We start from the raw sequence: 26,218 nt of genomic DNA, 5'->3' as shown, positions 1-26,218 counted from the left end.
GAAAAATGCTGCGATCTGTGATCAAATGAATAATATTTGCTGTATGCAAGAGCATTGTATTTAGGTGTTCCTAATGTGTAGTAGTTTATTTAAGGTAGGTTCTAAAACAAACTTGCACGGACCCCGGGTGTGTAAAAAGTTGTATTGTTCTTGTGAAACACATTGTGTTGTAAAAGGTAAATGTGCAAATAAAGTTTTTCAATTTTCAACACCTAACATATAATATATTATTCTGATTCTGATAAAGGATACAACAGGTTATCAGTGGTCCATGTATTGTATCCGAATGAGCATGTTCTATTAAATGGAAAGCAATGAACCACTTTGTTTCCCATTTAAAGAACCAGGACTGTTTTTTAGCGCAAACGTCGTTGGCCAGAGGGCGGTTAGGAGACATTTGCTGAATCTGACAAAAAAATGTGTATTCCATTAGAATCATGGACTGCACCTTTAATAGAAGAACCCCTCTTTTGTTTTGATTAAGAAGCTGTATTCGTAAACATTGTTGTAGCCTAACTGTAGGATACTTTTACATAAAAATACAGCTTGCCGATTTAAGTTGGTAAAATACTTTTCTGAAAGTATTCTCTCCATGTATAATCATGCTCATTTTCCACCTTCTCACAAGCGCCCTCTTGTACATGATCAGAACCCGGAAGTTGTGAAGTTCTAGAAATTCTCGATCAACCCTTTCCTGCCTCACACATGACGTAACTGTTCTGACGTTCCAGACGGAGCGAGCAGTACCCAGGAAGTTAGCCACTGTTGTGTTTCTTCAGGTGTAGATTTCCGTTTTAGTGAGAAAAAAAGACGATAGTTCGGCGCGCCGAAATGGCGACGTTTATATCTGTCCCGTTAAAAAAGTCAACAGAAGTCGATTTAGTAAAACCACTATCGAAATTTATCACAGCCACGTATCCAGTTGGTGAGGAACAGGCAGAATATATACGTGCGGTAGAGGAACTCAATAAGCTGCGCAAAAGCGCTCTCGGAAGGCCCTTGGACAAACACGAGAGCTCCTTGGACATACTGTTGCGGTAAGCATAGTTGTAATGTTAACTTTCCAGATTACTTTGCGAGTTATACAACTCTATGAGGTGTTGTTTTCTTTTGTCAGATGACACGGTCCCTTCTGTGGTAACCAACTAGCTAGCAGTGAGTACGTCTATAGCTGATTGCCGCACCCATGATTACGACAAAGTTACCTGTATATTGGGCTGCGTTTCTCCAAATTATTGGACTAACGTTAGGTCTATCGAAACAGCGGGTGTTCAAGCGACTGTCTCTCTTATTGCATTGGTCGCAATAACAAAGTTTGGCGAATGCTCTGTGGTTACCAAAAGCAACGCCATGAGCTTGTTATGACTTGTGTCAGCTATGGCTAGGTAGTTAGCATCCTGCTTGTTCGTGAAGGTATGATTTTGTGTTTATGTAGACTGAAATGTCAGCTGACTAATTTGCTTATTGTTAAGTGCATTGGACGGTCTCTCAAAATGACAATAAACTAGTTAACGTTACCAATCGCCTGTAGCTGACTCACACTGGGGCGGGTGCGCCCCTCTGGGACTCATTAACGTTAACTAGTGTTAACTTATTGCCGCACTTGACAATATGGCCTAAAGATCGAGTACCCTCCGAGCTAAAATAGTTCTGTTAGCTAATTTGTCGTCGTAGTGAATGTCATGTTGGTCCGGACTTCATTGGCCAAAGTAGCAACTGAATCGTCAGTTTCATATCAGACATTCTTGAATGCCTGAACTTGAAAGCGTTGGCAAACTAGCATTTGGATTTCTGTGCTATCAACGCAACGTACTGTTAGCACGGTACTAAATTGCCATCACTTTACTTAGTATAATCTGTCTAGCCTGCCATACACGTGAATGTCATTTGCATGTGAGGATATGTAGTTGGAAGCCGAGGGTAGATAGTGCGAGCTTCCTGGTGATCCCACATCTATGGCTCATGCATGCAGTCTGGAGGATGACGTTACTGTTACATTGTTTTCATAATCGTTGGAAGCCATAATATATTATTTGCACAGCCCTACATCAGAAAGATTAACTAAATTAGTAGTTTTGAAAAAAAAATCTTCTAGTTTTTTAATAATATTTGTTGTGTTATTTTACTCGTTTCATTATTGTTTTTGTTTCAAAGATATGCCTATATTTCAAATACCCGCTGTCCTGTTAAAATGTTGTGAATTCTGCACTTTATTGTCTCAAGACCCTTTACAGAGTCCAGGGCCTGAACCGCATCAGAGCATGCAAGCTCATTCATTCATTCATTCATTCATTCATTCATTTATTCAACCAAACAACCATATTTAGACCATGGTCCTCCATTGTTATCTTCAGGGATTTATTGTAATTAATATCTGGCTGAAAAAATGCTGTCAATATTGCAGAACTGTTGAAATATAGCACAGGCTCAGGGGGAAGGAGAACCATACACTTGAACAATGAACTTTTGCAGCACTGCTAGACATTCAATAGGCCAGCCACCAACAAGTATTTCTGACTGCAAGTAAGCAGTTGTGTACTGTTGGGTTACAGCACTTTGTTCCATGACAAAAGGAAGGAAATTTAATAAGTGGAGGCCGAAGTGATATAGTTTGATTTCATTCAGCGACTTTCAAACAGAATGCCTTTATCCATTAATTATTGGATTGATCAGTACCCTATGGTGAATAATATGAGTGTATGGGTTCCCCAGCAAAGTAGAAAGTTGTGAACAGGGATGGATGTTTTTTATGAATGGATCTCAGCTTGAGGTCAAAAGGTGCAATTTGGATTTTCTTTTTTTTTACACTTCAAGGGGCAGGCTTTAAATGGTTAGCTTCAGACAATTAGCATTATCTAGCTTATAATAATAATTAAGACCTTTGTCAGGTTTTTAATGGCACACACGACACACTGGAACACACACGTGCATATATGGAGGCGACACAGGACACGCACACACGCAGGTGGGCCTGAGGTCGCGGTGAATTTATTTTCTGCTTTTTCCCATCCTGGACTGTCCTTCCTCAAGGACCCCCCAGGAGTAGTGGGCAGCTTGTAGCGCCCGGGGACCAAGTGAAGTGAACTGTCCATCTTTGGTCAGGGATGGACATGTGTTCTGATATTTTAGCTTACCTCCATTTGAACCATTTTGTTGTCACAAAGTTTGTTACCCATAGGCAGGTTTTAATAATGCACTAGGGTACGGTATTTGGTTACTGTAATCATCAGTCATGTGGCATTTGAAGCCTGGGTGATTGGGTCTTCTTGTATTCTTGGTGCCAGATGTGAGGATATGTTTGATGGTTAGACTAACATCCTTTAGTTTGCAATAAAGGTTTGGACATAACATGATTCATTAGATGATTAATGCCGTTCACAAGTGTGCAGGTATATTTGTAACCGTATTAACTGAATGTTATCAACTTTTAATACAAACAAATGACTGCTTTGGCATGATATAACGGCATGAACAGAAAGTGTCAATTTACTGTATCACTGTGCATAAATTGACATAAATCCTAGGAAAATTGCAGGAAAAAGAATTCAAATTCCTCTGCTGCCTGAGTGAGAGAAATACCCCCTTTCAAGTTGATATGACCTAACTTAGCGATTTCGGAAGATTTTTCAAAATCACTGTTCTCACAAAATTACATATGTATTGATTTAATGAGCAGTATATTCTGAATGGAATGCTCCCCATGAAACCATTCCATTGTTTGTTGGTTGGTTAATTTGTTTGTTAGCAGGATTACGTAAAAACTGCTGCTGTTTCATGAAACTTGGTGGAAAGGTGTAGCATGGGCCAAGGAAGCACCCCTTACATTTTGGAATCGGATCTGACTCATGGGGCGCCTGCACAAGTGTAGTTTCTCTAACGTTGTGAGATACGGCATTTACCCTAGGTGGAGGTATGCGTGCCACCGAAAGTGATTGTACTTAGTACTATTGTTAATGATATAGTAAGACAATGCGACCGCTTGGCTAAATACAACCTAGTTCTTCCCTAAATCTCACCAAGTGAGGAAGTCTCCAGAGGGCCAAGCAGCAGGTTGATTTGCATGGAGAGGAAAAGTTCCCAGGATTTGTTAGCCAAATAGATCAGTGTCTGTCCACCTGTGGCTGGATTACAGCAGCGTGAAGTAGGAACTGAACTGTGGTGTGGCTATGACCGATAGACTGATATGCTCCAGGCCTCAACTCCTCCTCAGTAAGAAACTCACCTTCATTCTACTTCCTACAGGTACTATGATCAGCTCTGTGTTGTTGAGCCCAAATTTCCATTCCCAGAGGTAAGAATCTCTTTTAGTGACTGCGTTAATATTTGATAACGGCCGACAAGAATAATGTGTACTGATAAGCCCCCAGATATTTGCTTTGAACTGTGTAGCACACACAGGCTAGTTTGAGATAATTGCTCATAGTTTCCCTGATTCTTCTGATGTTTCTTACCCTCTCAGGGTGAAGGACTCTGCCAAATGAGTCCAAACTAACCAATTGTTACTCTAATTTTAGAAATGAAAGCAATCCCTCTTCAAATTTAGGTTACATTTTAGTATAGCTGTTTTTGCCAGTTTAGCCAATTGTGGAACTTCTACCTGAAATTCTCTGCTGATAAATATTAATATATGTGTGTGTTGCAGCTCTGTCTCACATTCACCTGGAAGGATGCTTTTGATAAAGGATCACTGTTTGGAGGTTCTGTTAAACTTGGTGAGACTCATCATACAATCTCATACATACAATGTACACTTAACATACACACTACTAGGGATGTAAGTTTTTCAATTCTGAACTGTGAAACACCACATGACTATGAAAAGAAGTATTATTAAAGAATCATGAATTTGGGGCCTCTAGGTTATCAGAACTGTATACAGAGGCCTTGTAACCTTGTCATGCAATCGTGTTCTGTCTGTGAATAAACAGATTGGAGCTCACCTGTCTGAAAATGTGATCACATTAGTTTGGTATTGGACCTATGAGCCTACATTTGTATTGTTAACAGCAACTGTGTGGATGACTGGAATAAACTACATTTAATACAAGATCATGGATCTGAGAAGAATACTTTTTAGTTAAATATAATTGTTAGAAAAAAGGCATGATCAATGTGATTTATACATAACTTTTAAATGTAATATTTAAACTGTTATGTTATTTGTATCACATTAAGTACATATTCAGTTGGTTGAAAGCTACACAGGCAATTTTCACACTGATCACTTGCAGGAGGGTTAAATGTATGAAGCCTGACTCATGTATTTCTCTTATGTCTATATGTCGGAGGGATCCTTTGGAATATGGATGTTTACTCATGGGGTGTGGTCAATGTCTTTGTACTTTTTTTTTTCTGTGGATCTATGTAGCCTTGGCGAGTATGGGCTATGAGAAGACCTGCGTGCTGTTCAATATCGGAGCTTTAGCCAGTCAGATTGCCTCTGAGCAGAACCTGGACAGCGACGAGGGGCTAAAGGCTGCTGCCAAGAACTATCAGGTGAGCAAAACCATTCAGATTGAACTTGTGTGCACTCACATTCCCGTTCCTCCACCCTGTTCCTGTGTACACAGCAGTATATCAGACGGTCACATAGAGCAAGGACAAAAAGTATCAGTGGAAAAGGCCCTCAGAACCCTCTCCCTTTCATCCCACTTGTATCTCCGTAGCTGGCCAGCGGTGCGTTTGCACACATAAAAGACACTGTGTTATCTATGCTGTCCCGGGAGCCCACCATGGACATCTCCCCTGAGACTGCCAGCACCCTCAGTCAGATCATGCTGGCTCAGGCCCAGGAAGTCTTCTGCATCAAAGCCACCTCTGGTAAGCCGTCCTCCTCTTCAAACCATTTTGCTAATGAAGTGTTACATACTACTGGTATGGCAGTCGTGCCAACTGCACATGGCAGTAGCGAAAGTGAGTGAGACCTCAGAAGAAAATTTAAATAAATCTTTCAAATGTCTTTCAAATGAATAATCTGCTGTGGGGGATAAATATGCATTAAAGCATCATAAAGCTACAAATATGTCAATAGTTCATGCATAGAGGTACACTGAATTGTTAAGGAATAGACATTAGCAGACATCCTGGTTTTCCAGGGACCGTCCTGTATTTCAGTCTCCACCCAGGTGTTCCACCCAATTTGAACTTGTATACATATGTCCTAATTTTAAAGTGGGTATTTCATGCCATGTCGTACTTAGACTGGTGGCTAAAGAGGGAAGACTTGTTTTATGTAAGCATAAAGTCATGAAAAGAATGTTTCTATGCTCCATAAAACCGTCACCATACACTGTCTGCACCACACATTTGCCTTGTTCTCTGCGTTGTCATGTAACTTAGTTCGGTAAGGACAGGACAAAGCTAAATGATTCCAAATGTCATCCATGCAGTGATTACTTCTTGAGGGAGTTACAGTTTTTAGTATTATTTATATCAAAACCTGATTATTTGTCCTGTTTATTTTTCATGTTTATACACACAATATTTCACAGGCAAGTACAAAAATCTCTAGAGCCCTAACCTATAGGGAAAGGTCTCCCTGACGGATATGAAGAGAGTAATTATGAGGAACTGTGAACTGTGCAAATGGTTAACCGTTTTATAAGCATCGGTGTTATTGGGGAATATGATGAACATAATCTGTTGACGGCAACAAAATGTCAGCAGGTTGTCTCAAGACTTGTACTCTTATCCTTAAGTGACAGTCACATCTGAGCTTGCAAGACCGATGGAAAAAAATCATTCCGTTTTTGTGAAATTGCATTTCCCTAAAGGGTTGCACAATTTTCCACTGCTGCCAAAAAGTTCTGGAACTCAAAAGGGGAGTCAAAATGTGTTAACTATACTATAACCAAATCATACCAATAACATTGATGTCTGAACAACGATAATAATGATTATTATTTGTATTGTTGTTGTTATTATTATAATAGGAACAACAACAACAATAATAATTTAGGATTGTGTCCCTAATTTAGTTTATACTTATGTTTTGTGTTTCTTTAGATAAGATGAAGGACGCCATTATCGCTAAACTGGCTAACCAGGCTGCCGATTTCTACGGTGATGCATTTAAGCAGTGCCAGTATAAAGAAAATCTCCCAAAGGTTAGTAAACTTGCAGTTGCACTTGCAGGCACGCACGCATGTACGCACGCACACTCCACCACACAAACACATACCCCTTTTAAAGATTGTTATACCCAGGACTGGGCACACCACAGCCCCTGAAATAGTCGCAGCTGGTAATAAACTTGAATCCTACATGTGAGTTTATATTTGTGTGTGTGTTTTTGGAGGGCGTGGATCGGGGGGCGTGCGCGTGAGTCTTAGGGGTTTTGCTCTGATTTTCTTGTTTTTTTTTCTCTCTTCCTGTACCCCGTGCTGTGTGTCTGTGCTCCTCTGTGATTGCTGTGATGTTTGTTTGCCTGCTTGCTTGTTTTGGTGGTTGCTGTGGTGTTTGTTGCCGTGGTGCTCTCCCTGGTCAGTATTTTTATTTCCAGGAGGTGCTCCCGGTCCTGGCTGCCAAACACTGCATGATGCAGGCCACTGCTGAACTGCACCAGGCCGCACTGGCCGATCAGAAGAAGCGTTTTGGAGAGGAGATTGCTCGCCTCCAAGTGAGTGTCTGTTTGTGTGTGTGTGTGTGTGTGTGTGTCATACCTCTGTATGTGATTGCACTCACATACACACTATTTGTCTAAAATTGAGTGATGGTATACAGAGACATAATTATTGCTTTCTGTTGAGGTTTAACTTAAATTTAAACAACATTGAAAGACAGTATGTATCAACAGGCCTTATATTGTGAGCTTCATGTCATGTTTATATTCTGAGTTTTTCCATCTAATTTAGCTAAAATAGGCCGACCATTATTGCTCAAACATAACACATGGTTTACCTTCAGTTCTAATTCTCAGGTTTACACAAAATAGCAACCTGAGATATTACAAAAATTAATCAGAATATGTAGCACCTCATGCTAATGATATATAGCATCATATAGCCTCCAAAACGGCTGCGGTTAACAGCCGGCTACTTCAGGGATACAGTAGATGCCAAAGACCTTCCGTGAACCTCTGATGAATGTCAGTCATTTCATGTGATGTTTCTTGGCACTTTTCCATCTTTCAGTGGCCATAGATGTTTTGGTTGTCTTTTGAATTTAGTATGATTCACTGCCCACTGTGACCCGTAGCCTTTTTAGTACACAATCATGCTATCTGAAAACGAAGACTTGCAATTGTAATTGTACATTTATTGTACTAATTTGATGCTATGCTCATGCACAGTTAGTTTGAACTGTGTATAAGATTCACATAGACATATTTGATGCTCTGCAGCTTGAGAACTATTTCTTCTGTGATTTATGTGGTTCAGCTCATATTTACTTTGAATTTGAGGTATAGAATGTAACACATTTCTACATGTATATATATTTTGACTTGCAAAACGTTTTGATATTTTAATGAAACATTTTCTCAGTTTGGTGGTGGTTATTAACTTCCATCAATAGTAATATAAGTGATATTTGGATAACTTTCTTCAGAATTGTAGTTACACAGGTCAGATGATCAGAATATGTAAACACATTGGATTATAATTGTTGGTGGATTTGGTTTGGTTTTCCCAAAGACGATCACATATTTAACATTTTCTTTGTCTTTGTGTGTTCTTTTCTGTATCCCTGCAGCATGCCGCTGAGCTGGTGAAAACTGTTGCATCACGTTATGATGAGTATGTGAATGTCAAAGATCTGTCTGAACGCGTAAACAGAGCTCTTACTGCCGCCAAGAAGGACAACGACTTCATCTACCACGACCGTGTGCCTGAGCTAAAGGACGTTGAGCACATCGGCAAAGCAACACTTGTCAAGGCTACCGCCATTCAGAACCCTCTCAGCCAGAAGTTTAGCGGTACAAAATCAATTACTTATTAACTCCAGAATCCTTTCAGGCAGAGGTTCATTTGTGTAATGTAGGCGTACGCAAATTGTTTTGTGTATATCACCTTTCCACCAATCTGTGTGGTCTGAGGCTCTATTGGTCAGTGCTTGATTAACTAAAATGATCAAAGCTCTGATTTCTCAAAAGATGCAGTCAGAGAGTGGTTTGAGGTTAGGGAACTTATACAGACCACTACAAACTGTATCACTTGAAGCATGTCCTTGACCATGATGTACCTATGCTATACACCGTCCAACGTACTGCCTCCCTTGCAGTGTTTTGTAATTAGCCTGTAAAAGGGTTTTGACTTGCAGTCTCTATACTTGGATTGTCTGTAATTGTGTGTGTGTGTGTGTGTGTGTGTGTGTGTGTGTGTGTGTGTGTGTGTGTGTGTGTGTGTGTGTGTGTGTGTGTTCATTTGTAGACCTCTTTGAAAAGATGGTCCCCATGGCCGTGCAGCAGTCAGTGAGTGTGTCCAACCAGAGGAAGGCCGATACGGTCAACAGACTGGTGGGCGGCCTGAGAGAGGCCACTAACCTCTGCAACGGGTGAGGAGTTGTTAAAGTGTTCGGTCTGTGATCAAAAATGCAAAATCTTCTGCCACTATTAGGCTTATGTGTGTGTGTGTTGTGACACAATGGATTTCAAGCCTGTGGTGACGCTCTTGATCTATCAGAGACCACGGTTAGCATCTACAAGACTAAAATAATTTCTGTTTTTTATGTTTACGCCCCTAGTGTGAGATTGAAAAAAAAAAAAAAAAAATGCTTTAAAATGGGCACATCAGTAGTGCTCCACCCCTTAAGATCACCCTTTAATAAAAAGCACTCACAGTTCAGCTGTATCCATCAGACAATTACTTTGCCTTCATTTGGATATCCACTGATCATATCTCTCAGAATTGATAGCGAGTGGTAGCTCTATTTATTTTTTATGTAGTCTAGTTCTCTGTACTGTCAGTTTAGTTTGAACTAGCGTCTCTTTCGTGTGCCGTCATGTCATGCAATCCCATCCAACTGGTTCAAAGTGACTATGTGTTGATCCCTTTCCTGTGTGCATCACCAGGGTTCTGGCATCTCTGAATCTGCCGGCTGCCCTGGAGGACCTGTCTGGTGACTCTGTCCCTCAGTCCATCCTGGAGAAGTCCCGTGCTGTGATGTCTCAGGGTGGACTACAGAGTGTGGAGATGCTGATCAAGGAGCTGCCAGAGCTTCTCACGCGCAACAGAGAGATTCTTGACGAGGTCAGACACACAGTCACAGATAAACAACCCTTAACCCCTGACCTCTCATGTCAGCACTGTTTGTAGAAAAGGTCCTCCATATAAAACACCTGTTCTGGATGTCAATGTAGAGATGATGCATTTTTAAATAATTTAAGATCTATTTTCATGTCTATTTTTTCTTTTTTTCTAAAATACTATTGTAGTTAACTTTTTTTTATTGCAGTTTTCAGTCCATGGACCCTAATTTCATTGACGGACAACGAGCAAAGTCCATCCCGTATGAACTAAAGCTATAGCGTGGGAGCATAACGCAGACCCACCCATGTTTGCCCTTAGGATCGTGCTCATGGTATGACATCAGCTTTAGTTCATGCGTGGCGGACGTGCCAGTTACCCGTCAATGGAATTAGGGCCCCATGGTTTAACTGCATGCTGATGGAGAGAGGGGCAAAGCAGGGTATAAATGTCTAACTCAAAGTGGTTTTGAGAGGCTATGATGAAAGTCATCCATTTATGAGATTGAAGGGGACATTTCCCTAACGAGAGCCTTACCGGAACTATAGAGACTGCCCATTACTTTTTGTTGCATTTAACACTGCAGTGGTTCACAGAACATGAAACTATGAAATGTCGAGAAAACCTAGATGGAATATTGTAGAGTTTATTTTTTTGGTCAGCCAAGTACACTTTAAAAACATTAACTAGCTGTTCCCTATCATTTGTCTTTCTGATTGTTTTAACATGTTCCTACTGATGTTCTGTGTGCATGCGTGTGGATATGGTTGCATGCGTGTGCGCTCACATTGTAGTGAGTGTGTGATTACATGTACATGTTTGTATATAGTCTCTTAAGATGCTGGTTGATGAGGAGGCCACAGACAACGAGTTGAGAGCCAAATTCAACCAGCGCTGGAACAGAACACCCTCTGGCGACCTGTACAAGCCCCTGAAAACAGGTACAATCACAGTCCCTGATGTCTGGAAGAAGCATGCATCCATCCATCTGGTAGAGAGATCACCAGATAAGACCACTACTCAGAAATCCCCAAACCTTCTTTCACCCTGGTACACTCACAAACACCTAAACCCCTAAGACAGACAGACAGACAGACAGACAGACAGACAGACAGACAGACAGACAGACAGACAGACAGACAGACAGACAGACAGACAGACAGACAGACAGACAGACAGACAGACAGACAGACAGACAGACAGACAGACAGACACTCACCTGAGCCAAATACCACTTCCCTCCATCTGCGTAATGTACCTGCTCCTTCCTCTGTGTAATGTACCTGCTCCTTCCTCTGTGTAATGTACCTGCTCCTTCCTCTGTGTAATGTACCTGCTCCTTCCTCTGTGTAATGTACCTGCTCCTTCCTCTGTGTAATGTACCTGCTCCTTCCTCTGTGTAATGTACCTGCTCCTTCCTCTGTGTAATGTACCTGCTCCTTCCTCTGTGTAATGTACCTGCTCCTTCCTCTGTGTAATGTACCTGCTCCTTCCTCTGTGTAATGTACCTGCTCCTTCCTCTGTGTCCTCCACCTCCCCTCCAGAGGGAGCCAACTTCAGCAGTGTGCTGGACAAGGCGGTGTCAGCTGACCAGGTGGTGCGTGAGCGCTTCAACACCCACTGTGAGATGATCGCTCTTCTGTGTCGCTCTGAGGCGGAGCTCAGTGCCGCCATCCCCTCTGCTAACCCCACCAAAACACTACAGGGCAGTGAGGTATGCATCCTGACTCATCATGTGTGTGTCTGTATATTCTGTCTATATTATATTTTATGGCATATACATATCAATTGTGTACATGTTTGGGTACTATACCTGTGTGTGTGTGTGTGTGTGTGTGTGTGTGTGTGTGTGTGTGTGTGTGTGTGTGTGTGTGTGTAGGTGGTCAGTGTGTTGCGATCACAGCTGGCTCAGCTGGATGAGGTCAAGCAGGAGCGTGAGGTTCTGGAGGGAGAGATCAAGAGCGTCACGTTTGATCTGACTGCCTCCTTCCTGACTGCTCTGGCTCAGGATGGCGCCATCAACGAGGAGGCCCTGAGCGGTGGCGCGTTACACACACACTATGGCAACCACACGGAGCGCGTGCAGAACAGCCTGCGCTCTCAGGAAGACTTGCTCGCTAAGATACAGGTACGCTCACAACCAGGGGGGGGTTTGAGTAAGTTAGTTGATCACAGAATTTGAACTCAACTACAACAAGCCACTCGTACTCTCAGAGCAAAAATATGATTAGAAACTAAGAGTCTGTAGCCTGTTGAGCAAGCTGTTGAGGTCATCTGATTCTGGGTTGAGGACTGTTGCATGCATGCATGCACTCTACAACAGTTGTTTGATTGGCTAATGATTGCCATGCTGATAATACTGATACTGACTTTATGTCATCTCCTTGCCGAGCCTATAAATGAGGTTTGTGGTTAGCCATACAGCTAGTAGGTTAAGAGTAATAACTGATTCATGATGCATCACAAAGAATTGAATGTGAAATGGTGTGTTCACATAATTTTTTCATGTCCGTTATTACTCAATATTGCATCTTAGTCAGACATTTAATCAAGGGACTTCCTTACATTTGACAAACCTTATGTACACACTTTTAACTTCAGACTATGTCCAGAAGAATTTCCACACACACAGAGGACAGGCTTGCTAAAGGTTGAGCTCACAGAAACCCCCACAGTACCTCCTCCACCCAAAGCCCAGGCATGCAGCAGGGGTGTTTGCTCCACCTCCCGTGTTGAGTCACTCCTCTACTCCCCCCCTCTTTGTGTTCTATCGCAGACCTCTCACCAGGAGTTTTCAGCACTTAAGCAGTCCACCAATGAGGCCGACGCCAGGGACGACGTCCTGAAGAAGCTGGCCGCGGCTCACGACAGCTACACAGAGATCTCTAGCAATCTGAAGGAGGGCACTAAGGTACATGCACACAAAGCTACGCCAGTATCTTCAACAATTTGATGGTGTCCATGCGGACTTAAACATGCGTACTCTAAAGTACACATACATTGCCTTCAGTGTGAAAAAGGGTGCAACTATACACACTTAAAGGCGGAGTCTGCGATTTTGGGGGAAAGGTTGTTGATATTTGGGCTTAACAGCCAATCAAATGACACCCTCCCCTCTGTGCTCTTGAAGCAAGGTTTTGATTGGCTGGAATAAAAAGTGTATTGGTTTAGAATAGTGGACTCTACCTTCTCGCTGAAGTGCGTGCACACTTGCAGTCGGACTGAAAATATCAAGCAGAAGGAGGGCATTAAGTCAGCTGGTACTCCTTGAACTACACAAACATCACAGGCCACTTGTTATTGCACAGAGGGAAACAAAACACAGAGGTAAACTGAGAACTCCATCAACCTTAAGGAGGGCACCTAAGCCACAAACAGACATCATTATTTCCAGTACACAGAAGATGATCGAACACCACACACACACACACACATCCACACATCCCTCTATCCTCTCCCCCTTCAGACTCAAAAAGGTACATTAAATATTCACTCATTCTTATTCCATTTAGTCCCTTATTTAATGTGCTCCTCTCTCTTCTCCTTTGTCCCTTCTTATTTCTTTTGCTGTCTGTCTCTCTCTCCATTTTCTCCCTCCAGTTTTATAATGACCTGACTGAGATGTTGCTGAAGTTCCAGAATAAGTGCAGTGACATTGTGTTTGCACGCAAGACAGAACGAGACGAGCTCCTCAAGTAAGAACTTTCAGGTTCTCTGGTTGTGATTGACTGCAAGAGTGCACATTATGGTGTGAAATGTTGTTGATATGAAGATTTATGAAATGTGTGTGTGTGTGTGTGTGTGTGTTTTTTTTTTTACTGTCTGTGGCGCATTTGTGATGTGTTCATGTATTAAACGCCACTAAAATGCTCATTTCTGTGGATTACAGAGAACTGCAACAGAGTATTGCTCGTGAGCCCAGTGCCCCATCCTTCAACGTTCCAGCCTATCAGAGCGCTCCCAGCAGCACAAATCCCGCCCCTGGCTCGGGCCCCACTCCAGCTCCACGGACAGTTTTTGTTGTAAGTATAAAATCAGAGCATGCTCCTGTTTAGGACTCTCCAGCCAGGACCAGGTTTTTGGTGTAACCGTTCATGTGTCCTTGTAGCCCCCTCCGACTCAGGCTAAAGGCACCCCCCCTGCCAGACCACCACCACCCAGCATCACTCCACAGGCTGCAGGCAGCGCTCCTCCTGGCGCTCCCCCGCCCGGCAGCAACCCTCCACCAGTGGCTCCTGCTGCTTCTCAAGCCCAAGGACCCCCATACCCAACCTATCAGGGATACCCAGGGTAACGCATGGACACACACACACACACACACACACACACACACACACACACACACACACACACACACACACACACACACACACACACACACGAACAGCTGGGCACGCCTTTGAAGCAGTAGGTGTTTGCAGTTACAACACAGTACTTCACATTCCTTCACAAATCACACGCTAGTTGGTGTCACACCTATGTTTGTTAATCCAACAGTAATATGCTGTGTGTCTGACTGCTTGCCTGTCTTCTTGTGTCTTAGGTACTACCAGATGCCAATGAATTACAACCCGTACATGTATGGGGGTCAGTATGGAGTAGGAGTTCCCTACATGCCGTATCAGACGCCACCAGCACAGGGAGGCTACCCAGCACCTCCTCCCAACCAGCAACAGCAACCTTATCCCTACCCTCAACAGGCTGGCCAACAGCAGCCTTACTACCCTCAGCAATAAACACTTCTACCAGTCTTTTTCCTACCCTTTAAAATCTTCCCCCTCATCCCTCATGTTCTATACCTATACCATGGCTTGAGTCCTAACACCCTGAGGCCTACCTTCTAACCCAAGTCCTTGTTACACATCAGTAACTAGCAGAGCTCAAATGACTTGACATGGTGTTTCCTCAACACTTTGTAAACCACACCTATGTGACTACTACCCCAATAACTTCACCACAGACACAGTCCTACTAGCCCAGCAATAATTACTTTTATGTTCTTGTACCCTTGCACTCCATCCTGAAACTAAGCACTGCCTTTATCTTCCTTTTACGAGTGCTCTGCACCACACACCCTAAAGAACGAGTTCCTTAAATGGGGAGCTACCTCTGAAACACTTATTTTTGGCTGCATGTGAAGAACGTAATGCTGACTGACAGTTATTCTCCCTCAACAGAATCCACAAACTTTATTCTTTAAGCCCAACCACCTCCCTTCCCTTGCTCCCCCCCCTCCCTTTCACTGACGTCCAAAGTTAGAAAGGCGCTTGTTTGGGGCATGCGTCTTATTTTTATATCGAAAACTTCAGTACCACCTTAACTTGCTTGAAGGAGTATAATCATATAGGAGAGTAAGCAGTATATTCTAGTGGGAGTTCATAATTTTGTGTACATGCTGGTCATTGTTGGGAGGTACAGTCTCTTTAAAGTTTTCTTTATTGCTATTCTTTTTGTTGCTCTACATCCATCATTTTAGTCAGTGCTTTTGGAGGGCTTCACTGATGTAATTACTTTATTAACAATCAACTATGTTTGTGTTTTTATGTTTCCACGTGGGATTAAAATCTGGACATAAACCAGGTGCTCAAGTGGTCTGTTCTGATCTCTGTGTGTGTGTGTGTGTGTGTGTGTGTGTGTGCACGTTTTAAGTAATGTGTGAGTATCCATCCAAAAAAAATTATCAAAAAGGCTATATTTGGGGTGGTGAGGGAGAAGAGGGAACAGCTAGTTAGCTAGCATACTTTCATGTTGGCATGGTAACTAGCTATTCATTGTTTTTCAGAGATTTTGGAAGGCAATTTGGTAATGGTACATGTTATTGTCCTCAAAACTGGTATATAAATTAAGGTAATCACTGCAGAATATGGGGCGTGGAGGAGCTATGACTGCGGTGGGACATAACATATTGCCCCGCCCACAAGTGTGCTAAACGACCAATGACCAACTAGGGAGAGAAAATAGACCTCTGATGTCATACCAGCACTACTTGGTAGACGACCTTTTGCACTCCACACAGATCTTTGCCATTCCAGTGCAGGCTGCCATTAAGGTTTGCTTGTAGTAATCTTAGGACACCAACTTGAATGCATCCATCTAATAGCTCAGATTGAGAAATTTCGCCATCCCAACTCTGCTCTTATACTTAGAACAGGAATTCAATATTTGATCAAGTTCCGAGGTCTAGTCATCAAATTGTAGAAAGACAAATACCAGTGAATGTAGCTATGAAGCAATGGTGTAACTTGCCTCATAATTCACTCAAACTTATGATTGTGTTAGACAACCAGATATGTCAACACCACTGACACAAGAAGCATTCTTGTCTGAAATAATTATTAACATTTCTAAACAATAACTCCATAACTCAAAAGGCATCTGATCAATGCAGGTATGAGTGGGACTTTGGTTGTTAGCCTAGTAATCAGTCAATCAACAAGTTATAGCCAGATGTCAAATTGATTGTCCGAGCTGTGTGTTAGCAGAGAAGAGTAGTGGGAGCAATCTCAGGTCAAACTGAAGAGAAAGATGTGCCACCATTCCATTCCATCAGTCATGAATAACTAACAATTTTATTGTGGTTGTGTTTTTTTTTACAAAAAAAAACTGAAAAGGTTTCAGAAAATGTCTGCAATGGTTTCAAGATAAATATGGTTTCAAGGTAAATATGTACCTGTTGATTAATATGCAGTAAAAAAAGGTCACAAAAAATTCAAATTTGCTAGTGGGTATTCATGTACATTGACATAGAAACCTACCATACATGCCCTAAATGTTAAAAGAGAATTACCGCTGTTGGTCAGAGAACCCTCTTTCGTGTGCATTGATAGAAAACTAGCAGAAATTAGTAGAGCTTGTACTAAGATGATGTCTTTGGCCTTACCAACATGAACACAAACTTGTTTCTCTCTCCAAGAGCCACACAGCCTTAGAATACACATAGCAAGTTGAATACCCATGTAATAGAATAATCCTTTTGGATATATCCATTGAATCAAACTACCACCATTCATGACAAAAAGATTCCCATATTCCCAGCACCGACAAGAAATTACTCAGAGTAATCAAGACTTGAATGTATCTGTCATTCTCAACTTAAATGCATCTGTCTTTCTGTGTTTCCCTAAACATGTAGACAATGCCACCACTCCAAAGAAGAATGCTATTACCAACAACCTGAAGTCTTTGAGTAAGACCATTTCCAGCAGAACAGGTACTGTGACATACCATTCACCTGAAAGACCCCACTCCTCTCCCTCAAGGGCTGTACTGGATACCTAATAAAGTTGTGGAAACTGACTGCAACCACGACAAATTGATAGATAAGATAAGCATTTACTGTGCCAAAGAAAGACGTGTTTCTCTAGATAGGCGTGGACTTCTGAAGAGGAGCACTATGTTGACATTATGAGATCAGATGGACAGGTGCCTCAAGCTGACTGTCAAAAAGATTCAGATTAGGCACAGGCACTCATGCAATGTCATCAGAAGCTTGTCAATTATAGAGGGACAATGTCCGAAAATGACTGAGACACCCGGTTTCATTTAGCCAGTATGTGCATTTGAATTCTCTCAGTCACAGTGGTTCTGCAGAACACAAGAGGCTGGAAAAAAAGCTGAGAAAAATAGGAAAAGTTGTAGAACCCCAGGAATGGGTGAGCTGCATGGTTGCAAGTCAGAAAAGAGAAAGGTGAGAATATGCATGGATCTTAAAGATCTAAATCAAGAAGGAGAAGTACTCCATGAAGACAATTTAGGAGGTATACAACAAGAATGGAAAAGCTACAATGTTCGATAGGCTGCAACATTTCTGATGTTTTTTTTCTGCTGGCATTCCTGATGATCTTAAGCCAAATGGGATTTGTTTGAATGTGAAACATTGGGATGTATAAAGAATGTATTTTCCAGCTCTGACATTGGTTGTTAACTATGTGTGCCCAGCTGAGTTGTCATGGCAACGATAGTCAGACGCATAGAATGTTCCTCAACTCATTTTACGTCTGCTTTAGGCGTTCACAAAGATGACCCTTGTATTTCACTTGTCAATATGTCAATAGGGCTAGAGGGCAAGGGGGTTGGAAAGATACCGCATTCGGATCAATGAAGAGTTATGTACATAAAGTCTTGGAAACTGAGCAGGTAAGGGCAGAGACCTTTGTTGAGTTGCAGGATGCCGTGACTCATCTTCCAAACCACACTGAGTGTGGAATAGACTGAGCCGGGGCTAATTGCAGCAACCTGTATGGGTGGAATGTAATAAGGATGGTGGAAATAAATGCATTGATGTGTTCAGTAATTGCCAGTGAAGTGCAATCTCTTTGGATGACATTTTGTTGACATCAATTCAGCATTAAACTCCAAAAAAAATGGAGTGGAGAGATTAAGTGACTTCCAAACAATATAAACAATACATTACTCTTCAATCTGTCAGGTCAAAGAAGTAGTTCAAATACAAGACAGCTGATGTCATGATAGCATTGCCATATGATATCGATTCCTCCCGTAAATTATTTAAACTGATTCATCACACTTTAATGACAGTATACAGATGTGCAGTGGATCACACTTTAATGACAGTATGCAGATGTGCAGTCAGTGGATCACACTTTAATGACAGTATACAGATGTGCAGTCAGTGGATCACACTTTAAAGACAGTATGCAGATGTTCAGTGGATCACACTTTAATGACAGTATACAGATGTTCAGTGGATCACACTTTAACCCTCCTATTATGTTCAAATTTTACTCACATCTATTATGCTTGGGGTCAATTTGACCCCAGCAATTTAAACCTCCAAAAAATGATTATAATATTTTTTTTTACCCAAGTTTATGTGTCAGGTACCTTAGGTTTGTTTGTTGACTACCTAAATAGCCCTTAAAAATAAAACAATACCCCCACCCACCCCCCTTATACATCCAGAATACATGTTATGCTACTATGGAGAAATATGCAGATCACCATCAAATCTCACTGATTGACTTAAAATTGGAAAGAGATATCCTTCTGGTGTTTTATGGCTCCATATTATTTCTAAGTACATATTGTTGTTATCTATAACATATGGAATAGAAAACTATTTCTGTTATCAAGAATAGTAACAATGTGATGAAAAAAGTTTATATTTCTTATATATTTTATACAATTAAAACAGCCTGGGGTCAAATTGACCCCAAACAACACCTATGCGTAAAGCATGTGTACAGGACATTGAAAACATATCATCATGTTCATTTTGTGTTTACCCAGTTGTCCCCATTAGATTACGAAAAGTCATTAAATATGAAGCAAAAAAAACGATGCTAATCATTTATTTAGAGACGTTAAACATTGAAAAGGGTCAAATTGACCCCAAACATAATAGGAGGGTTAATGACAGTATGCAGATGTGAGGTGGTTGGTTTTATCAGTTCATCTGCCTATTCTTTTATGCTACGCTTTTCATATGATGACTACCATTGGATGATTAGGCTACTCTGCAGACAGATAGCCTGTTTGGTAAATACAACCTTCTGATGTTACTAGATTTGTTTTAAGGACAGCCAAATGCTCATCTTCTGCAAACACCAGGACGGTTTATCCCACTGGTTGCAGTCAATACAACAGTGGTTTTGACTTTTCTTTCATAGTTGAGGAAGTGTGTTGCACTCAAAAATGTAAACACAAAATACTACAATTAAAATAGAACAGTGCTTTGGATCAAGGCCAGATTCTCCATTTTGGGCGATGATTTATATTAATTTATATTATTTATATGCAATTTCACTGAGTTTGGAGACAATATGGGCAGCACATTATGCAAGTTCAATCAATGTGTCAATCTTAATTGTTTGGCATATTTGATAGTTGATGACAACTGTTTCACTACGGCGCATTTTCAATTTCCTTGCCACTGCTTTTAGTCTGCACAAGTGATATATGGCGAATCGTGTGCTTGCCAGAAATGGAGTGGAAACCATATCCAAACGACACAAACTCGGCATGTGGCCGGGTGGGTTTGGGATCGCACCCACTCTGACCCCCAGAGGCCTGTTGAGAGTGACACAAAAACCTCCTCATAAGCGCAGTTAAATCGAGAACCCATAGGATGGGACCAGCACAGGAACAAATCAGAGAATATCCGGCATCACAAGGACAAGTAAAAACACCGTCAACATTACCAGCAATGCGACCTGTGATTCGGTCGGGCACACGACTGGCTAGTAGCGATGTTGCGGATTGGATGCAAAAGAGGTCGGAATAGTTGAGGGGGAGGGGGAAGAAGGAAGGCTGTAAACCAGGCTAGAAAATATATGGTAGTGAGAAACCAAACGCTTCTGTGCAAACATCGCAGAAGGGTATTGAGACAGGCACGGTAGACGTCATAAAGTGTCGATAAGGTTCGGGAGACTAAAACGAGTCGTAAAACACAGACGACGAGTTGTTGAGCAGCAGATTCTGTGCTGTCACGGTGAGGGAACGGTGTTGACAGAATCAAGCTGATCCGTCAGTTGTTTGTTTTGTTCTGGCAGCTAGCTAGCTAACGTTAGCTAAGGGGACCTTTACAGTTAATGTTAGCTAGCTGGCGCTAGTATTATGAGAGTGATTTGCCACTAACGTTAGCCGTGTATGACCAAACGTACTAACGTTAGCTCTTAAGTTTTGGGATAACGTAAATGTTAACGGCATACATGCAATTTAGCTGTTTGTCAAAGTATACATAGTGTCGTCCCCGTTCTGTACGAGCGCGTTTCACTGATGTTAATAACAGTGCACCGTTGCTTAAATATTACTGAACGGATCTGTAAATTACGCCAGGTCTGACCTCTGGTCTGTTGGCTAGCTAGCTTCTTGCAGTACCATTAGCTAACTAGCAAGCTAGTTAGTTAGTTCGCTTTCTGCTTACATTACAGTTAACAGCTCATTTTGCAGTGAGACATCACGGTGAACTTTATCTGCGGCTGTAGTTTATCCTAACCTAGCACTCCGGGAGACACTTGGGAAAAGCAAGATCCGCCAATGGCTTCGTTAGAGGACCGTGGGGATATGGGGGTAGCGGCCGCCTCAGGTTCCTCGGGAGGGGGACACGTAGTCGGGGCCATGGGAGGAGGCCTAGAGGCCGGACCAGGGGGCGCTGGACTGCCGGGGATTCAGGAGGAGCCAGGGCTGCGAAGAGAGGCCTCCAGTACCGACGCTGACCCAGACGCACCGCCGAAGAAACGCGTTCGACTACTGGAAGGCGAATCTGGAAAGCTCGAGGAGCGGCTGTACTCAGTGCTGTGTTGTACTGTATGCCTAGACCTGCCAAAGGCGTCGGTCTATCAGGTAAAACAAACTTTGTCAAGTAGCTTGGGAACGCTAACTCACGCTAGCTAATCTGCTATGCGATGAAACGTCAGCTAGTCCCATAACCTAAATTCGCACGCTTGCAGAAAACTTGGCTATGTCCCAAGCAGTCAGACCAGATACGCTACTTGTCTGGACATGTTAAGCTAATTACTATGACCTAGGACGCGAGAGGTTATAAAGGTGACGTATAATTAGGGGTAGCAGAGAGGGTTAATGAGGGTTAACATATTTTGGGGGTTAGAAGGTATGGACTTTCTGGTTGGCAGGGATTGTGATAAAGAGGAACAACTGTGGTGGTAATCTGTTCTCTCCGGACATTTTGAAAGAAGGTCTTTAAAAATAAACCTATGGAAATTCAACACTGGCATTTGATTTCTTGTTTTTCACAAAAGAGTTCAGCCAGTTACTGTCAAGAAATGTATATTCTTATCAGCAAGTGTAGTGAATCATTGTGGCAAAACCACCAGCACTGAATGAATCACTGTGGATTTAATCCCATCACAGTATCCAAATATCTGCTTTGTGTTTGCTGAGGCAGTTTGTTCGTTAACTAGTGTAGCTCAACCCATTACATATATGTGTTTGTGTGTGTGTGTGTTTGTGTTTGTGTGTGTGTGTGTATGCATGTGTGCAGTGTACGAATGGGCATTTGATGTGTGCAGGCTGTTTTATCCACCTGCTTGCCGACGCACGTCTGAAAGAGGAGCAGGCTACCTGCCCTAACTGCCGCTGCGAGATCAGCAAGAGCCTGTGCTGCCGGAACCTGGCGGTAGAGAAAGCAGTCAGCGAGCTGCCCACAGACTGCACCTACTGCCTAAAGCAGTTTCCCCGCTCCAGCCTTGAGCGCCACCAAAATGAGGAGTGCCAGGACAGGTCTTTGCACCCCAGAATGCACACAAACACGCACAATTGTTCAGAAAGGGAACTCGTATCTCTGTGTATATATGCTGAAGACAAAAAAAGTTGTAAACATATAACATGAACATATAACGGCAACAACATATTCGATCACCCATATTTCTGTCTATCCACTATTTTACATAGACATAGTCTGCCATTGGTTTTCAGGAAACCTTTAGAACTACAGAGTTTTTTGGAATATGTTTTTATGAAGAGCCACACCCTTCATGTCTTTATGGCTAGCATTTGTTGTATATACAATTTGCCAGTAGAATTGTATTTTTGCATAGCAAACTCAATATATAGTGTAGGAGAACAAAATGTGGAAATTGCTTGGAGTGTTGTCATATTCTGGCTGTCTGCCATTTTTGGTCTCAACTCAAACTTGACCTTAATGGGAAGGTTGCATCTTGACCTAGCCAGGTGGGAGACACAACAGACATGCTTCCATTTACAGTGCACGTGATAAGATGAGATAACATAAACACGATTTCACAGATCAAGTCTGTTCTCCATTATTTGGTTATGGACATTATCAAAAGAAAAACAGAGTGTAGTAAACCTATACATTGATATTATTTGCAAACCAACTGTTCCTGAAGTGAAAATGCAAGACAAATGTTTCACAAATTGGTAAATGTGTGTTGTCATTTTTGGATCGAGCACTCACCTGTAGGCCTAAGTAAGCTAAGTTAGGACTACGGTTTGTACATTTGCACATCATGCATAGAACTCATGTTGTAGGAAATCTGTTTTTGTTATCTATAAAGGGGGTATTTATTTAAAATGTGATCTGATATTCACAGTTGTACAGCTGCTGATTTTTCTGAGTTTATTTAGCTAATTCTGATGCGATGGAACATGATCAGGTCGGACCACTCTTATTCAGACTACTGACAGTTGTTCCCCAAGCTTGCAGACACACACATCTAAAGTCAAAAGTCATATGTAACATTGGCCGGTGTGTGGTGTGTGACTTGTTTTGTAGAGTGACAAGGTGTAAGTATGTCAGGATCGGCTGCCCTTGGCAGGGGCCGTTCCATGAGCTTCCAGCCCACGAGGTTGAGTGTTGCCATCCGAGCAAGAGTGGGCAAGAGTTGATGGGCATCCTGAGTGACATGGACGGGCAGCACCGCAGGGAGCTCACACTGTACAGTTCCATCTTCAATCTGCTCTGCTTTGAGAAGATTGGCTTCACAGGTACAGACACTCACATGCACTGTTAACATGTGCACAACCATGGCGTTAATGCTTCACACTGTAAGCTTTACGCTAACTTACTAAGACAAACCCAACGTCTCAAAAACACATTTTGACCCGGGCCTTGTTATATCTGCTGTTTGGTTCCAGAGGTGCAGTTCCGGCCATATCGCACAGATGATTTCATCACACGTCTATACTATGAGACGCCACGATTCACAGTGCTCAATCAGACATGGGTACTGAAGGCGCGGGTCAATGATTCGGAGCGTAACCCCAACCTGTCCTGTAAGCGTACACTCTCCTTCCAGCTCCTCCTCAAGAGTAAGGTCAACACTACACTGGAGTGCCACTTCCTCCTGCTGAAGGGGCCCTATGACGACGTGAAGATCCAGCCAGTCATCCAGTACCACGTCTTCTCCAATGATGCCAATGAGACTGAATACGCCCCCCTACCCATTAACGACTCGGTGGAGTGCAACAAGCTACTGGCTGCCAAGAACATCAACCTGCGTCTTTTTATCTTCCAGATCCAGAAATGAGAATGGGTGGGGCCGGAGGGATGGAGAGGAGAGGATAAGAAAGGACAGGAGAGAAGTACCACTGAAACACAGATACCTCTGTATGAGTGAGAAGAAACGGAGAGCAGGACAGAAGGAAGCCAAGAGTTCGGTATTGCTGCAGCTAGGTCTACCGGTCACATCCATGTGTGTGTGCTTGAGTACGTGTGTGGATGGAGTGTGATTATGTCCCAAGCTTTAACCATGGCTTTAATCCTGGTGTGATTGAGATGTGTGTGTGTGTGTGTGTGTGTCCGTGTGTGTGGCAGGAAGGTGCAGTTTTTGCCAGTTGGGAGGGGGAGGGGGGGGGGGGCAGCGATTCCATCTGGATGTTTTTATTTAAAGTGTATGTGTGTGTGTGCATGTGAGTAATAGTAGTAATGTGTGCAGACAACTGAGTGCTGGGATGAGTCTTTGTCCCTGTAAGCTAACTCTGATTTGAATTCTTTTAATAATAGTGTGTGAGGACCTTTTTACTTGACTTGGATTGGTCGCGGTCCAAGCAGTGGAGCTGCCAGAGCCCTATTAGTAGTTAAATATATTTGAATGCTTTTTCAGTGTCCGCAGAAACACAAGGCTTAGAGCCATACTAGCATGTAAAAGCCTACACAGTGCATCGTATCAGGCATATGCAGTGACTTTAAATCCATATTTTTTTTTCAATCATATCCTGGGTAGGCTGATGGAGCCGGACCACATTCACTGCATTTTTGCGATGTTCACTGTGGTCCGTAAATCCTATGTCAGGATCTGTTTCCATCCATGGTTTTGTGAATGGGTGTTGACTTGGCGCATAATCAAAGCAAATCCAATCGATTACTGTGTGACAGTAATTGAGTGACAGTTACTGATTTAATTGCTACATGACAAAAATGTTTCACATTTGGTGATTTAGCTATTGTGAACGTCCTGAAAGTGTCTGACAAGCCACATCAAATTCGGCAGTTATCTTTAGCCAATGCTAAAAAGTTAATACGATAGGTCAAAGGTCAAACTCTTCATCTGCAAAAGGCTATTGCTTTTTGAGGGAGTCTGTCATTTAATGAATATAGCTCTATACTGTGAACGTGATGTTGAGTTTTCATGAAACTTGTTACTGGTAGATTTTGTCAGTAGTACAGTACATTTTTGCCAAAAATTCACATGTTCCCCATCATTAATCTACTGAAAAATTGTAGTTTAAAGAATCCGCATTCAATATGAAATTACATATGCAGTGACTTTTGTGATTTTTTTTTTTGTGTGTGTGTGTGTGTGTGTGTGCGTGCGTGCGTGCTTTGACAAATTGTAAAGTAAAACTGCTTGAAAGCCTTGAGCTGTTCTAAATTCTCCCCACTGGTGCATCTTCAGCTAAACTGCTTGGACCCTGTGTATTGCTGCTTGCAGCTCCCCCCCCCCCCCCCCCAAGGTTTCTATGTGTGTTTGATTGTGTCTGTGAATATCTTGGGGGGTTGTCATGGAAACACACCTCCAACATCCTTAGACTCAATCTGTCTGCTCTTTAAAGACTGAGCCCTGACAGATGATTTGGTTGTGATCAAAGGCCCTGTGAGTGTGGAGCCCTGTCAAAAAGGGATTGACGGTGATTAGCGAAGGTACAGGAGGTGTTACAGTCGGTCGAGTGTTTGAAGCAGGAATAGGACGAGCAAAAGTAACTTATGGGCCCATTCATAACACACACACTCACGCTTTGAATTTGGATGTGGTGTTTTGATGCACAAGGCAGACGGAGTGAGTCATGGTTTAGCCTGTGCACTCTGGACGTGGAACCCTCCTCAGAAGCCAGCCCTCAGCAGAAAAGACTTTACTTGAATTCATCTGAGAAACGATGTGTAGAGACTGTAATTATTCTACTAGGATATAGTTTGTGCTTATAACTCTTCTTTTGCCAACCAATCTCACGCAGTCTGGCTGTACATGTGCCTTTCTATTAAAACTAATCTCAACTAAATATTGTGTGTCAGTGTTTGTCAGTGATGGTGAAGCCACTCAAACTGCTGCGAGAAGAACACATTTCAGAGTGAGTAGGTTTAAACAACAGACTAT

General features: G+C 42.3%; 2 protein-coding genes across 3 annotated transcripts; both read left to right on the top strand.

The window, feature by feature from the left end:
* Nucleotides 1–706: 706 nt before the first annotated feature.
* Nucleotides 707–15,760, top strand: LOC105907716 (programmed cell death 6 interacting protein). 2 transcript variants are annotated; one of them, XM_012836082.3, is made up of 18 exons: nt 707–1,037; nt 4,243–4,291; nt 4,643–4,712; nt 5,369–5,496; nt 5,667–5,820; nt 7,006–7,106; nt 7,502–7,618; nt 8,692–8,914; nt 9,369–9,492; nt 10,010–10,187; nt 11,014–11,125; nt 11,729–11,898; nt 12,064–12,312; nt 12,961–13,095; nt 13,785–13,879; nt 14,074–14,206; nt 14,293–14,474; nt 14,728–15,760. In XM_012836082.3, exons 1-18 carry the CDS (start codon nt 832–834, stop codon nt 14,918–14,920), a joined length of 2,619 nt encoding a protein of 872 aa, XP_012691536.1. In that variant the 5' UTR covers nt 707–831; the 3' UTR covers nt 14,921–15,760. The 2 variants fall into 2 exon arrangements, with proteins under 2 accessions (XP_012691536.1, XP_012691535.1); XM_012836081.3 differs by having other exon boundaries at nt 7,487–7,618.
* A 4,362-nt stretch (nt 15,761–20,122) lies between these two features.
* cyhr1 (cysteine/histidine-rich 1) lies at nt 20,123–26,123 on the top strand. Its single transcript, XM_012836083.3, has 5 exons — nt 20,123–20,634; nt 21,131–21,488; nt 22,147–22,385; nt 23,401–23,612; nt 23,763–26,123. The coding sequence occupies exons 2-5, from the start codon at nt 21,183–21,185 to the stop codon at nt 24,152–24,154; spliced, it is 1,149 nt and encodes a 382-aa protein (XP_012691537.1). The 5' UTR covers nt 20,123–20,634; nt 21,131–21,182; the 3' UTR covers nt 24,155–26,123.
* Nucleotides 26,124–26,218: the final 95 nt, after the last annotated feature.

The sequence above is a fragment of the Clupea harengus genome, chromosome 19, assembly GCF_900700415.2.
Source record: "Clupea harengus chromosome 19, Ch_v2.0.2, whole genome shotgun sequence".
In the NCBI taxonomy this organism is placed as follows: Eukaryota; Metazoa; Chordata; class Actinopteri; order Clupeiformes; family Clupeidae; genus Clupea; species Clupea harengus.
The sequence above is the reverse complement of the archived record's forward strand: the minus strand, read 5'-3'. Positions and strand labels throughout refer to the sequence as shown.

Bases quoted from the DNA above. Each gene is read 5' to 3' on its own strand.
- LOC105907716 (XM_012836081.3), top strand. From the start codon at position 832: ATGGCGACGTTTATATCTGTCCCGTTAAAAAAGTCAACAGAAGTCGAT. The intron at 13,880-14,073 runs GTAAGAACTTTC...TGTGGATTACAG, and splicing joins GAACGAGACGAGCTCCTCAA to AGAACTGCAACAGAGTATTG. The intron at 14,207-14,292 runs GTAAGTATAAAA...GTGTCCTTGTAG, and splicing joins CTCCACGGACAGTTTTTGTT to CCCCCTCCGACTCAGGCTAA.
- cyhr1 (XM_012836083.3), top strand. From the start codon at position 21,183: ATGGCTTCGTTAGAGGACCGTGGGGATATGGGGGTAGCGGCCGCCTCA. The intron at 22,386-23,400 runs GTCTTTGCACCC...CTTGTTTTGTAG, and splicing joins AATGAGGAGTGCCAGGACAG to AGTGACAAGGTGTAAGTATG. The intron at 23,613-23,762 runs GTACAGACACTC...GTTTGGTTCCAG, and splicing joins TGAGAAGATTGGCTTCACAG to AGGTGCAGTTCCGGCCATAT.